The sequence below is a fragment of the Penicillium paradoxum genome, assembly GCF_028828445.1.
Source record: "Penicillium paradoxum strain IBT 22861 chromosome Unknown utg000004l_segment0_segment0, whole genome shotgun sequence".
Lineage (NCBI taxonomy): Eukaryota > Fungi > Ascomycota > Eurotiomycetes > Eurotiales > Aspergillaceae > Penicillium > Penicillium paradoxum.
Window position 1 is genome coordinate 472572 of NW_026643182.1, and position 14525 is coordinate 487096.

The 14525-nt window shown below is 51.8% G+C and overlaps 8 protein-coding genes across 8 annotated transcripts; 3 read left to right on the forward strand and 5 right to left on the reverse strand.

The window, feature by feature from the left end:
* Nucleotides 1–284: 284 nt before the first annotated feature.
* Nucleotides 285–1982, forward strand: N7457_003950 (putative mRNA processing protein (Mss51); the record flags this gene model as incomplete). The annotated part of the gene is made up of 3 exons (XM_057174995.1): nt 285–1146; nt 1235–1892; nt 1952–1982. The coding sequence occupies 3 exons, from the start codon at nt 285–287 to the stop codon at nt 1980–1982; spliced, it is 1551 nt and encodes a 516-aa protein (XP_057032042.1).
* A 784-nt stretch (nt 1983–2766) lies between these two features.
* Nucleotides 2767–3189, reverse strand: N7457_003951 (putative extracellular serine-rich protein; the record flags this gene model as incomplete). The annotated part of the gene is made up of 1 exon (XM_057174996.1): nt 2767–3189. One exon carries the CDS (start codon nt 3187–3189, stop codon nt 2767–2769), a length of 423 nt encoding a protein of 140 aa, XP_057032043.1.
* A 538-nt stretch (nt 3190–3727) lies between these two features.
* Nucleotides 3728–4639, reverse strand: N7457_003952 (uncharacterized protein; the record flags this gene model as incomplete). The annotated part of the gene is made up of 1 exon (XM_057174997.1): nt 3728–4639. One exon carries the CDS (start codon nt 4637–4639, stop codon nt 3728–3730), a length of 912 nt encoding a protein of 303 aa, XP_057032044.1.
* Nucleotides 4640–5833: 1194 nt separating this feature from the next.
* N7457_003953 (putative Ras family GTPase (Rab4b)) lies at nt 5834–7031 on the forward strand (the record flags this gene model as incomplete). Its single annotated transcript, XM_057174998.1, has 3 exons — nt 5834–6006; nt 6073–6107; nt 6172–7031. 3 exons carry the CDS (start codon nt 5834–5836, stop codon nt 7029–7031), a joined length of 1068 nt encoding a protein of 355 aa, XP_057032045.1.
* Nucleotides 7032–7338: 307 nt separating this feature from the next.
* Nucleotides 7339–8523, reverse strand: N7457_003954 (NAD(P)-dependent alcohol dehydrogenase; the record flags this gene model as incomplete). Its single annotated transcript, XM_057174999.1, has 3 exons — nt 7339–8265; nt 8332–8454; nt 8509–8523. 3 exons carry the CDS (start codon nt 8521–8523, stop codon nt 7339–7341), a joined length of 1065 nt encoding a protein of 354 aa, XP_057032046.1.
* Nucleotides 8524–9256: 733 nt separating this feature from the next.
* Nucleotides 9257–11291, forward strand: N7457_003955 (FAD-binding oxidoreductase; the record flags this gene model as incomplete). The annotated part of the gene is made up of 4 exons (XM_057175000.1): nt 9257–9503; nt 9586–10860; nt 10924–11099; nt 11199–11291. 4 exons carry the CDS (start codon nt 9257–9259, stop codon nt 11289–11291), a joined length of 1791 nt encoding a protein of 596 aa, XP_057032047.1.
* Nucleotides 11292–11370: 79 nt separating this feature from the next.
* Nucleotides 11371–11622, reverse strand: N7457_003956 (Heterokaryon incompatibility Het-C; the record flags this gene model as incomplete). Its single annotated transcript, XM_057175001.1, has 1 exon — nt 11371–11622. One exon carries the CDS (start codon nt 11620–11622, stop codon nt 11371–11373), a length of 252 nt encoding a protein of 83 aa, XP_057032048.1.
* Nucleotides 11623–11670: 48 nt separating this feature from the next.
* Nucleotides 11671–14140, reverse strand: N7457_003957 (Het-C domain-containing protein; the record flags this gene model as incomplete). Its single annotated transcript, XM_057175002.1, has 3 exons — nt 11671–13529; nt 13585–13757; nt 13809–14140. 3 exons carry the CDS (start codon nt 14138–14140, stop codon nt 11671–11673), a joined length of 2364 nt encoding a protein of 787 aa, XP_057032049.1.
* Nucleotides 14141–14525: the final 385 nt, after the last annotated feature.

Below are 14525 nucleotides of genomic sequence, written 5' to 3' on the forward strand. Positions count from 1 at the left end.
TTTTGTCTTAGTTGCTTTACACAAGATTCTCATTTGTTAAATACATGAATGGGATCTGGATATTTTGCTCGTGCCCATGCATTCTGTCCAATCTAGAGAGGAAAAAATATATGTTTGTAGGGAAGGCCAACCTGGGCAATGAAATAAGCCTGGTGCATTCATAAGTCTCCAAGTTGATCTCCTGTTCATCAATGGCAGTTATCAGTCACGTGTTGCCGCAAAAACATCCCCAGAACTCTCCGTGGTCTGATTAGTTTCCCCTCCACAACTCAATTGACATCGCAATGGCAGGATACACTTGTGTTCAGTGTCTCCAAGTCCTCCGTCAAGGAGTCCGAGCATCAACCCCTCGGGCTCGCCTGCAGAGCCTAGCCACCGCACGGAGAAGCACAATCTCCCCGTCCTTCATCCGCAGCTTCGGCTCGCAACGCAACGGTCGATCCTTGAGTAGCTCCTCGGAGCAGCCCAAGCATGTTCACAGCCAGTCTTGCTGTGCTCCTAAATCCTCTCCTGCGCCCCAGGCCCAGCGAGCAGCTCACACGGCAAGCGGGTCCTCTGTCGACACTCGCGCCGTCCTAAAACCCAACAACCTATTCCACTCCTTCTCCAACTCGCCCTCGCCAGAAATTCGCAAACGCGCCCAATTCATCAAGCAGAACGCCTTCTGCCCCCACCCAAGCCATCAGCAGACCCGCGCGCCCGTCTCCCCTCACGACCCCGAAGCGAGGAAAGATACCGACGATGCAAACCTGCCTCCCGCCCATTCGCACTTTGAATGCCCGGACTGTGGTGTGCCGGTCTACTGCTCCGAAGGCCATTGGATGGACGACTTTGAGGCTCATCTCGAGATCTGTGACACCCTGCGCCAGATCAACGAGGACGACCATGATCTGCGCTCCGGTCGCTTCTTCCCCGAGTTCCATTATCCCGGTCCTCAGGATGACAACTTCGTGATCAACATGACTAACTGGGATACTTACCTCTATACTCGTGAATTTGCGGCTATCAACGATGACCGCTCCATGCGTCAAGTTACCCGCATGCTCACTTACCCGCAAACCATCAGTAGTGTCTTGCACGAGCTTAGTCCGTACAGTGTTCGTTCCGGTGGACGGCTGACACCCGAGGGATTGAAGAGTCTGAGTGGTAAGTTTGATATGAAACAGCAGCAGAGCCTGCGCATCTACTTCAAATCTATATAACAGTGGCTAACTATCACCCCCCTCCCTTCCAGCCCTCCGCTACTCCCTCCACCCCCCAAAGGCCGGCGAAAGCATTGATATGAAAGGTCTTCGCTTGAAAGCTCCCCCAGTTCGGATCTTCATTCTCGGCGCACGTGCTGAGTCCTCCCTCCCACGTCCCGTCTGGCTGCAGTTGCAGTACATGTACCCGCGCGCAATGCTGCACCTTATCTTCATCGGACCCGAGAGCATGGCAAATCGTGACGGCGAGTTCCCGCTTCCCGAGCGCACTCCCGAGAACCCCTTCGGTGGAATCGTCGAGGACAGACTCGGTGGTCAGATGAAGATCACTACCTACGTCGACTACTTCCACACCATGAACAAGGCGCAGTACTTCGGACCCTTCGATCCCTATCTGGATTGCTTCATGCTCTTCCACCCTGGTCTGGGCCACCCTGCTAGCTCTCACGAGTGGGAGGAGACACTACCCCAGTTGCTTGAGACGAAGGTACCTATCATTTGCACTGGGTACACGCAGTGGGATCTGGAGCGTGACATCAACTGGGTGAGTGAGAAGTGCCGTGGTGAGTTTGATGTGCTTCTCGAGCCTGGCGAGAACATCTTCCGCAGTCTGCGCTGGGATTTGAACGACCAGGATCCACATGACGTTTCTTGTGGAAACTGGGGATTGTGGGCCTTCCGAGGCAAGAGGTATGTGGTTTGGTCTTTGTCCCCAGTAGAGGGCATTCGGCTAACAATGTTTGCGATAGATACGAGGCTGCTTTCGCCAAAGAAGATTAGGCCAGTCCCATCTCTCCTTTCTGTACGATATTTTTGGGCACCCGTTTTTGGGGCCATCGCAGTAGATAAGATCAGTTTTAGTCCTCTCCCACAGTTATTTACAAGAATCAATGCGCTGGATTCAATCAATTCTATCAACATAATGTTCGAGGTTATGGCTTAGGCTGAACAGGGGATCTAGCAATCCATACGGGATGCAAAGGATCCATGAATATCTAACCTCATATATCAATACATGATGGCAGCCCGTTAGCAGTCACCAGGGAAGAGATTCTACAGATCGAGAAAATACGTAAATTGACGGGAAAAGTATCAATTGCACAAAAAGTAAATCTCGTTAGTCTTACACTCGTCAAATAACAGTAGTATGACGTCCAAGAGCAAAGACGCAAGCATCAATGCGAAGAAGGAATCCAATAGCCACCAAAACACGAAATGAAACCGCATTGCGATGACAAAATCCATGGTTGATATCAAAGGGAAAATATTGAACGTAGAAGGTAAAAGGGTATAGGCATAAAAACAATCGGAAAACACGTCAAAATCACCGTGATCAGAAAGTAAGAAGAGGGTTTAAAAAAAGGAGTATATCGGTCAAGAAATATGCAAAGAAAGAAAAAGATATCCCAAGAAGAAGCCATGGGAAAGATCAAGTGGGAGCCATCCTAGATGGCTTATGCAGTCCGGTATCTAAGGCGGATTGGACACCATGCGTCCAAGCTTGAGATCGTCAAGATCGGCGCATCTCCAACACCCACTTCTTGATTGGTACAAGAAATGCAGTTTAGATCAAGAAGAGACCGGCAATGGCAGCTGCACCAGCAACCATAGCCCCCTGGGCGTGGGTTGAGGCAGCACCGGAAAAGGGGGTAGAGGAAGCTACTGGGGTCTGAACATTGCTGGGCTTGATCAAAGGAGTTGAGGAGCTAGCAATGTGGCTCATGGAGGGAGTAGCACTGGAAACAGGAGTGCTGGTGATGACAGGCGTCCAGGTCGAGGTCCAGGTCGAGGTCGAGGTCGAGGTCGAGGTCGAGGTGGAGGTGGAGGTTGAGATTGGGGTGGGAGTCGGGGTGGACGATGGCGGAGGAGTGTAGCCGGAGGGCACCAGAGTGATTGTCTGGGTAATCGCTGGGGCTTCACCAGCAACGGCAGCGAATACGCCGGGCGCAAGGGCGGAGAGGAAAAGGAGAGCCTTGGTGAACTGCATTGTTTGGTTTGTTATGATATTGAGATGGAAATTGCGAGATTGCGAGATTGCGAGATTGCGACGAAAAAGCGATTCAAATCAAAAGAGTGAATGAAGCTGGATAAATGAATGCAACAGCTACGAGACCAAAAGAGTGACACTGTTTGAAACAGGAGAGTGGATGGAGAGAGAAAGAGGGAGAAAGCCTTGGGACGGGAAATGAATCCAAAGGGAGTTTGCGCTTGTCCCGTTTGAGGTCTAGAGCGTCCAACCCCCCTCACTCCGGGTGATTTTACTTTCTACACCGTACTGGCTTGTTGTTCGTGTCATCGCAGTTTCAGACCAATTCATTCTCTTTTGATCAAGAAGCCAAATCGCTTCGAATGTGGATAAAGATACTGTTATACAGGCAAAGGGCAAGTCCCAACCCGGGGTATCAAAGTCGCAAAAAAAAAAACACCGTCCCAATCGTCTCTTATCATAGCATTAAGGGCTCATCGTCAACATATATCCGGCAATTTCAAAAAGCCAACGGAAAAAGCAAGTACTGCCGAGTTGTTTAGAGTCCCCACACGGCGGCCGCCACTAGAGCGACGGTGACCCAGTACCCGCTAGCGTGCATGACCGCGACAACAGGCCCTGAGCCCGAGGATGTCTCCTTGCTTCCATCGGCGGCAGTGGTGCCATTGGGCAATGTGCCGTTGATGTAGATGGTCTGTGTACCATTCACATCGACCACACGCACCAGACTCGAGTTCTTGGGCACGGTGCCGTTGAAGAGGGACTCATAGTAGGTTTGATTGTTGTTGTTATCGCATCCACATTCTGAGTACTCCTGGCAAACGCAGACGACCGGAAGCGACTCGTTCTTGTTGTTATTCTGGTCGTAGTAACGGTATGGACTGCTGTAGGGGTAAGCGAAAGCGCCGTACAGCCAGAGACCCGGGAAGAAGCCTAGTGCGGCTCCTCCCAGTAAGTAGGGGGCGATGCCTCCGCGGGATCGAGAACCAGACTTGTAAGGGACGGTTGCGCCGCCGGCGTAGTAGTTGCCTCCGCCATAGGTTGCGCGAGTGCCGGAGCCAGCGCTGGTCGTACCACCGACATTGCTGGATGATCCACTGCGACTGCCACTGCTTCCACTGCTTCCACTGCTTCCACTGCTTCCACTGCTTCCACTGCTCCCCGTGCTCCCCGTGCTCCCGCTGCTTGAGCCAGAAGAGCCAGTACGGCCGCCGCTGCTTCCTCCACTGCCGGAAGAGCCACTGGACGAGCCGCTGCTGGATGAGCCACTGCTTCCGCCTCGGCCTCCACCCCCGCGCCTTTTTTCAAGCGTTATGAAATCAGAGGGGTCTTGGGGGTCCAGGAAGTCCGCATCTCGTTCAGTGAGATCGATAATCTCGGTTTGAGGGATGGTCAGGGACGCGACCCTCGTAGAGAGTAAAAGAAGTGCTGTCGCCCAGGTGAACTTCATGTTCAAGTTGTGTTCAGAATAGTGTCGAAAAGATCTCGGAACGATATGAGGTCAAAGTTAAGAGATCAAAGTTGGGAAGGGTCCAAGACTGGAGAATTTTCAATGTGACGAAATAATGATCCTGAAATTCAGGGTCCTTCTAAAGCTTCAAGCAATTTCCAAGGAAGCGAAAGGAAATGAAAAGTGAATGAAACACAGCCTCGCCCCTTTCGCTTACAGACTACCCTCTTTGCGTCGACACTGCCTCCACTTTTTCCATTTGGTTTCTAGAATTGCCACTTCCCTGTGTATCTGGATTCGGAGTGGATCTCCCTATTGTTAAACCCTTCATATGAAGTCCGTACCCAGATCTACCTGTTCGCCTCATTCTCTGCCCGAATCGGTGTCATATAATATCTCCCGCAATACGGGCTGCGCCACCAATGACAGTAGATTGCTGTAATATCCGATTTCACTCCGTCCGGCGTACGGCGTACGGAGGACGGAGTACGGAATGCAGAGTAGTATGTAGTAGTCCAATGTAACGTGACCCACGGACGTCCTGCAATAGATGAGCTTGGCCACAATGAGCCTCGCCTAAGCCCCCAAAGATGACGAGAAAGTCAGAGTCAAAGTCGGAAAAGACGATGAACGTGCTCGACGTCATAGATGTCTCCGATCCCCATCTTCATACGGCATGTACGTCATATCGTCTCCTGCACACAGACCTCATCATTCTCAGTATCCAGCTATAGCTCCAATAGAGGGGATTCGAAGTGTGAAAGGACCAGTAGACGGGAATAGCAATCAACGGACATATTGGTGATGCCAGCTGAGTGACCATATCTCGGGAGACTGGCTTTCCTTTGCATATCACATTAACGTCCCTCCATGGAGGTATGAATCCTTCGAATACATCTCCAACGTACACTTGGTAGATGAACCTCAGGCATCGAGGCAGCATGCACGTGATCCCAGAGTGAGCATTGTGAGCCGGAACAGAAGAACAGAAGCGATAAAAGGGGGAGGAGTACGGAGTCAACTAGTTGCAGTTATATCCAAGTCAAATAAATATGGAGTAGATTGTCCGTAGTTGATTAGTTCGATTAAACTATTGATCCCAAGTGGAGATCACCGGTCGGCCAACAACTCTCCCGAACCTCATCTTCTCTTATAATCCCCTTTCATTTCTCTACATTGTAGGGCCTCCCGGCCATGGCGCGTCAAAGAGGCCTTTCTAATGCCTCGTCCGTTTCCTCGGCTCCAGATCAGGTATGTTCCCCATCCCCGATCCCGGAAACGAGTCTAATCAACCATAGGAACTGGGGAGCATGTACGATTACCTGGTCAAAGTCATTCTCCTCGGACCAAGCGGTGCTGGAAAGTGAGTATCATGAAACCAGAATCCTCGCGATCAGTACGATCATGTGCTGACATCGGAATCCTGGCATCAGATCTTGTGTATTACACCGATTCGTGAAAGACGAATGTACAACTACAGCCCCAACCTCCGACTGGCTGACTGGCGCTGACACATCTTTTTCTCTGAACAGGGCGAGTACTCTCCTCGCAGACGATAGGCGTGGAATTTGCATCGCGCATCGTGAAACTCGGTACGGGCTCCCGCCGGAGACGCATCAAACTACAGCTTTGGGACACAGCGGGAACGGAGCGGTTTCGATCGGTCTCGAGGTCGTACTATCGCGGCGCCGCCGGTGCCATCCTCATCTATGATGTCGCTTCTTACGCTTCCTTTGCCTCCCTCCCGACCTTCCTCATGGATGCGCGTGCCCTGGCCTCCCCGAACTTATCGGTGATCTTGGCTGGGAATAAAGCCGACCTGACGTCGGACGGCGCGCAGTCCGATTTCGAAGACAACTTGCGCCCTCCTCCGACACCCTCAAGTACCTCCAGTAGACAGTCGTCGATCCCCTGGGATGTGAATGGGTCGATTCGCTCGACTAGTCTCATGGGGACAGGGACGAGGTTGACTGCTACCCGTGCTCCGGAAGGTCGAGAAGTCAGCTTCGAGGAAACGTCGCACTGGGCTGCCAAGTCGAATATCCCCGTCGCCGTGGAAATCTCGGCCCTGACTGGGGATGGTGTGGAGGAAGTCTTCAATCGGCTGGCGCGAATTATCCTGACCAAGATCGAACTTGGAGAAATCGATCCCGATGACCCCCAAAGTGGCATCCAGTACGGCGATGGCGGTCTCTACGGCCACGGAAGTGATGCCTCGAGCATCAGGAGTCGGACGACGTTGGATGAAAATTCAGTACCCCTCCAACGCAGAACTCGGCGCAAAGGCAGAGCCTCCGGTACTGGGCACGGCTGGAAGGGTGGGATGAGAGAATGGGAGGATGTGTTCCGTCTTGGTGGCTCTGGAAGTCAACGAAACCAAGGATGTTGTTAGTATCGATGTATCACCGGATACATTCATTGTTGTTTCGTTCTGATTTTAGGCGATATGTTTTTGACACTTTGGTCTTTCGTTTCTCTCGTTTACTACACTGCACGATACCCCATTGACCTTCGCTCGGGATCATTTCTACCGAATACTTTATTATGTTACTCAGCATCTCACCCTACATCGTCGTTCTTGACTGGAGCCATCACTCATCACAACTTTTGATTCATCTCTCATTCAAAGTCTCTGTTAGAAATTTACAACGCCCCATTTATTCCCAATGTTTTGTTTTCCCTTAAAAAGCGGAAATTAGTTACGCATCAATGCCAGCAATCAAGGTCTTGATGCCCTTGCCAGCCTTGACCCCAATAAAGGCTTCTTCGGCCTGCTCGAATTTGACCGTGCTGGTGATCAACTTCTTGACATCAACCTTGCCAGATGAAACAAGCCCAACGGCGAGCTTGTAATCTCCGCTGCCGTAGCGGAAGCTACCCTTGATGTTGAGCTCCTTGGAGCACGCCGCCATGATGGGGAACTGGATCTCGCTGCGGCCCATGCCACCCTGCACATACGTACCTCCGTTGCGCAGGACATGAATGCCGGTGTGTACCGAAGCCTCAGCGCCCGAGGCATCAATTGCCACATCGGCACCAGCGCCAAGTCCATTCTCTTGCCTCAGACGTTCGGCATTCTCGGTGGCCGCGACCTTACCGGGCATGAAGGTCGAGGTCGTGGCATAGTCCTTGGCGAAGTCCAGACGCTGCTGTTGGATATCGACGGCGATGACCTTGGACGCACCGAATGCAGTCGCCACGGCGCAGCACAGCAGACCCACGGGGCCGGCGCCGAACACAACCACCGACTGGCCAGGATTGACGCCGGCCTGGCGCACGATGTGCACTGCAACACTGAGAGGCTCCATGAGCGCACCCTCCTGCAGAGAGATGTGCTCAGGGAGCTTGTAGCAGAAATCCTCTGGGAGAGTATAGTACTTGGCGAGAGTACCGTCATAGGGCGGGGTCGCAGCGAAGCGCATGTCCTCGCATAGGTTGTACTTTCCAGCCTTGCAAGGCTCGCAGCGGCGGCAGGAAATGCCGGGCTCCATGGCGACCCGGTCGCCCACCTTCAGGCTCTTGACGGCTGATCCGACCTGGCTGATGATGCCTGCTGATTCGTGTCCAAGGACCATGGGATCTTTGACGACAAATGAACCGATCGAGCCATGTTCCCAGTAGTGGACCTGTTGTGTACAAGGGATTCTGTGAGTCGGTTGGATCCAGGTACTATCTCAGGGCATGGTACATACATCACTACCGCAAATACCGGTGTACTTTACGTTGATGATCACATCGTGGGGGTTCTTCAACTCGGGGACTGGCCGGTCTTCATACTTGACCTTGTGAATGCCTTCAAGGACGAAGGAGAGGTTCTGCATGACTGTTAGACTTGGATGTGTTATTTTCACGGTTGGGTGAAATCCTACCTGAGCTGTAGCCATGACGTGTGTTGGTGGGATAATGTATGTCCGGGGAAATGGACAACAATGGGATGGTAGAGAAGGGGGGTTTAAGGAGAAATTCGAGAACAACGTTACCGGGCAAGGAATATATATAAGATATCTCCAAATGCTAAATATCCGGGAGAATCGACTGAATTGACCCGACAACGCACAGCTCCCCGCAGGTCCAGACGAGTTCCACTCGGATGAGAATGACCTGGTGGATCGGTTTTTTCTTCTCTTTTAGCCGCGAGGATATTAACCGGTCTTGTTCTCTCGTGTCTCTCGTTTTTTTTTTTGTCGAGGCCATATGCCATGTGACCTGCCACGTATATACGTCAAGTGACCTGGAGGGTGGTGCATTTGCTGCTATATACCGCTATCTACATATATTTACCTATACCTATATATACGGCATACGGAGCCCAATACTATATCCAGATAGCTATTTGAGGGTGGTAAGCAATGGAAAGACACCCAGTGACCGTAGATGCCAACTCTCTCAGGTAGTTAGATTGTTTAGATTATATCTTCATACTCCATGTAAACCCCATATCCGTATTCCGTACTTACGCATATTCACTTGACGGAGTACAGAGTACAGAGGTACATTGGAGAATGTGAAATGTAATCGGCCCGGGCGCCAAGCCACACCGGAGTTCCGTCCGACCTCCACTTCGTCTTCTGAGCTTCCCTTCTGCATTTGAACCCCCCCAAAAGAAAATCAATCGCAATGGTCCAATTCAATGCTATCGCCCTGCAGGGGGCGATGCGCAGTCTCCGGGCTCGACCTGCACCCCGCCTCCTGCAACGCCGTCAGTTCACACTGTCTAGACAACAAGCCAAAGAAAATCAATCGTTCAAGAGTCAATTATACGAAAGTACCCAACAGCGTTTAAAGCGCGAGCGCGCTGAACAGGAAAAATTTGCCCAGTATCAGACTCAGTCGCCTGCTGGTCGTTCTGCAGCCCTGGCCTTCGGTATGCTATGCGGAGATGTCGGCGTTTTTCTCTTCCGTGACGTACATCTTTGGCTAATTGATTCTGTAATTACATTCCATAGCTTTGATTTTCTTCTCGACTGGTGCTTATTACCTCGGATCCCTGAAACCGGCCGCTCTCCCCTCCTCATCCACGACTCCCCTCTCTGAGATCGAAGCCCCCAAACACAACGTCTCTCCCTCCAACCTCCAGGCGGCGTGGGCCGATTTCGTCGAGATTCTAGGCAAGGAGCATGTCTCGACGGCAAGTGGTGATTTGGAGTTGCATTCCGGATCAGACTGGTCTTCTTACTCGCAAAAAGAGAACGAGAAGCCCTTCCTGATCCTCTACCCCTCAAGCACCGAGGAGGTCTCGCAGATCATGAAGGTCTGCCACCAGCGCATCATCCCCGTAACCCCATACTCCGGTGGCACTAGCTTAGAGGGCCACTATGCGTCCACGAGAGGTGGAGTGTGCATTGATTTCCGTCGCATGGACCGCATCCTGAAGCTCCACAAGCGTGACTTGGATGTCGTCGTTCAGCCCGCGGTTGGATGGGAGGAGTTAAACGAGGAGATCGCCAAGGATGGCCTTTTCTTCCCACCTGATCCTGGCCCCGGTGCCATGATCGGTGGTATGGTCGGAACAGGATGCTCGGGCACCAATGCCTACCGGTATGGGACAATGCGCGAGTGGGTGCTTTCGCTCACTGTTGTCCTTGCTGATGGCACTATCATCAAGACTCGACAACGGCCCCGCAAATCCAGCGCTGGCTATGACCTGACTAAACTCTTTATTGGCAGCGAAGGCACTCTTGGTTTAGTGACGGAAGCGACCTTGAAGCTGACGGTCAAGCCCCAGAGTCAGAATGTTGCCGTTGCAAGCTTCGATACTATTCATAACGCGGCTGAATGTGTGACCAAGGTCGTAGAGGCTGGTATTCCTGTGGCTGGTGTTGAGATTCTGGATGATATCCAGATGAAGTGTATCAATGCCAGCCAGAGTACTAGCCGTCAATGGAAGGAGTCTCCCACCCTTTTCTTCAAATTCACTGGCACACTGAATGCGGTTAAGGAGCAAATTAGCATGGTGCAAAAGATTGTATCTGGCGCTGCAGGCAAGTCCTTTGAGTTTGCTCGTGGTGAGGCAGAGATGGCCGAACTCTGGAGTGCTCGCAAGGAGGCACTGTGGAGCGTTATGGCAATGAAGAGAACCCCGGATGATCACGTTTGGACGACCGATGTCGCTGTCCCGATGAGCAAGTTGCCCGATATCATGGAGATGACCAAGGACGATATGACCAAGAATGGCCTACTGGCTGGAATTTGTGGTCACGTTGGAGATGGCAACTTCCACGGTAAGATTGTTGCCTCAAATTGATATACATCGAAATATTTGACAGGCAACTAACAACTGACAGCGATCATACTCTTCAACGACAGCGAAAGGAATATCGCCGAGGGAGTTGTGCACCGCATGGTGAAACGCGCCGTGGAAATGGAGGGCACTGTCACCGGTGAGCACGGTGTCGGTCTCATCAAGCGAGACTACCTCGAGCACGAGCTCGGTGAAACTACAGTGGACGCAATGCGCCGGGTAAGTTTTGACCTACAGTTCCATTTCACCTTCAAATTCAGAGGAACTTTTGTCTGCGCCCGTGAATGACACTGCTAACACTGATATCTGCATTCCTAGCTGAAATTGGCACTTGATCCTCTCCGTTTGCTCAATTGCGACAAGGTGATTCGCACAGAGCAGCCGGCAGCCGGCGAAATCAAGGAATGGTAGATGTCCTCTGCGCAGTCACATACTACGACAGGGCCCACTCCCTAGCCCAACCATTTATCTAGGGCAATGTCGAAGCTATTTAATCCGAATCCGAACCCGACCGTTCATGGTGGCGGTGGTGGCGGTGGTGATGGGAACGCTCCTCATCGTCGCTGCCTCCACTGTGAGAGTCCGAACGGTACCTGGGGCGTTCCTCGCCCTCATATCGTCCTTCGGCGCGGTATCCATCGCCGTCCTCGAGCCGCTGACCATATCCTTCCTCCCGAGGCCTCTCATACTCATTGTAGCTAGGCTGCGCTCTACCATAGCCAGACCAGGAATCCCTGTACATTGTTGTCAATATTAAGGGACTGGCTAATATTAGATAATATAAGTCAGCTTACTGTCCATATTCCCCACGAGGCTGGTCTCCGTATCCCTGGTATGTCTCTGTACGCTCATATCCAGAGTAACCACTTTGATAGGTCTCCCGTCGCTCTTCGTGATAGTAACTCTGGTTCTCCGATTGGTATTGAGGTTGCTCCTCGCGTCCGTAATTTTCCATTGGAGGCGCATAACCAGAGAAGTCATCACGACGGGCAGGAGGCTGTCCATAGACAGTCTCACTTTGATATTCGTACCCGTCGGGGCGAGGACGATACTCCTCGCGCTGAGCCGAGGGCTCGGCATAGCCCCCGTAGCTTGGCTGTCCATATTCACTTGGGCGAGAAAACTCTGGTTGAGTGTAGGAGTCCCCTCCATACTGTTCGTAGCTCTCGTGCGGGGGCCGGCTCTGGTAACCATTCCCACTGTCGTAGTTCTGAGGCTCTGGGCTCTCCCGGTCAGGCCTGGAGTCGCTTTTGTTGAGAAACATGGAGCCCATGCCTCCCACGAGTCCGCCAATAATGCCACCCAGCGAGCCTCCTCCCAGAGCTTGAGATGCCATGTTCTCGATCCCAGAGTCGATGGACTCATGGCCTTCACCAGAGCTATCATGCTTCTTAGGAAGGGCGATCGGCTTGCCACATCCGTGTCCACAATCCTGGACTCCGTCTTTGTGGTTCCGGCCTTCAAGGACACCGTCGCGGCTCAACTGCTCGCGGAGAATGTCACGTTCCTCATCATTCTTTTCACTCCACCACTTCTCGACGGTGGAGAACATGATGTCATGCATATCAGAAGCTCCATCACGGCCAGATCCACGACGAGCCGGGTGGTGGAAAACTCCTGAAATAATTCTATCAAGAGTCCGGTCAATATCGGCATCCTCATCATCCCAACATTGCATAAGCTGGGGGACTGTCCATTTAACAACAGACGATGCAATGCGACCAGCAGGCTCATTCAGAATATTGGAGAAGTGATCCTTGGAGAGCATCGAGTGAGTCGGATTTGAGCAATCATCGTCGTTGAAGACAATGTGCTGCTGCTCTCGGCTGCTCTGGATCACCTCGGAAGAACCGGTTTCGAGCTCAGTCTTGACCTGTTTGATGATGGGGAGAACGTAGGGAGCTAGAATAGAGAAGACAAACAAGGTGATTTGGTCCTGGATTTGTTCAATCAAGTCGGGCAGGACTGGAATCTTTTCGATGGCCTTGCTGATTCTTTTCAAAAGCTGGTCATGCCACTCAAGGACTGGGTAGATCTGCTTTTGGACATTGTCTAGGTACAATGCCCACTCTTCGGGTTCACGAGGATCGATATTCTGGCCGTCGTGCTTAGCCTCATCTGCCTTTGACTTGAAGTCGTCCATTTTGCCAGTCTGATCATTGTCGTCGCCAAGCAGTCCATCGGGAATCTTGCTCAGCAAAGTCTGCAAGAAGCTCTCGGATGAATCCGCATTCTCTGATTCGGCAACTGCATTTTCCAAAGACTGGATTTCAGACTGCATGGTTTTATCGGACAGCTCTCCCAGGACGGAATGGAAGAAGTCAACACCACCAAATGTGCCAGTCACACATGGAAAGACTTCATCGGGGACACCATCAACTTGCAATTTGGTATTGCGTCCGACATGAGGGAAGACCTCTGTCTCTCCCAGTTCGATCAGGCTGAGCTCAGTGTAATTCGTGTGAGCGGCGTAATCTTCCAAGCAGTGCAAGCCAGTACCCAACAGACGTAAGGCCTCATAGAGGTCTTTCTTGTTTCCAGATTGACCGTAACGGCGACCTAGTTCGATCGAGCGACCGAGCACACGGCGAACTAGTGTAGCCGAGTTGTCGATCCCGATATCCTCTGTTGCGATGTAGTGTTTCAAACCTGGATCATAGAGTGGTCAGTCATCCATCCACCGCCGCTTGATCGAATTTCATACCAGTTCGGGGATCTACCGAGAGCTCCCTCTCTTCATCGATAGGACCACGCAGTCGGCGATCATAGTCGCGCGCATCTTCACCCTCAGCATATCCTAGGGGATTGTCGATATGCTCCGTGGGCTGGTAACATCCCAGTCGTTCCGTTGTAACTTCAAACTCTCCGGTTCCGTATCTACGTGGTCTCAGTGAATGTGAGCAGTTGATATGTACTTGCCTGACTCACCCAAAGCTCATGAAGCCCAAGACCCAGAGGAGGATGCGGATAGCTTCGGCACTGACATACTTGACAGTGCCCACATCGACAGCCTGGCTGTAATCACGTAACCAGTTGCCGAAGTAGACCCGCTGTACGTCCAGCTTGCCGAATTTCTTACCACCAGCCACTCTTGCCATGTAGAGGGTGAGGAGGGCATCCTCGATATCTCCATGACGCCAGTTCTGGCCTTCTAGGCGGGAAAGAGAGGCGATGTTACCGGCACCAAATGCATAGGCCTGACCGGAGAAGGCGACCAGGACTAACAGGGACAACCCCAGGTACTGCAAAGACAGACCCATTGGAAAAATTGGTAGAATTCAGATAGATTTTATGGAGACCCACGGTCAAAGAAGAAAAGAAGAAAAGAAGAAATCATGGAACATGGAGGAGGGGGAAGAAACGTAAGAGGGATCAACCCCACCAAGTACAACGCATGTCAAACACGGTGGAGATCATTTAATGTGCAGGTGCATGAGATTAGTTCCTGGGTCTTGGCATCGGCGCTCGGATTTGCCGGTTGAGATTCATCTATAGTTGAATAGTGCAAGAGTGGAGGAGTGGAAGAGGGGGCAAAAGGGGAAGACTTGGATAGGTGTATCCATCATGGATATGGGAAGAGATCGGAATACATATGAACTGTACGGAGTAGCCAACGTACGATGTGCAATCGAGAGATTAAAAAGA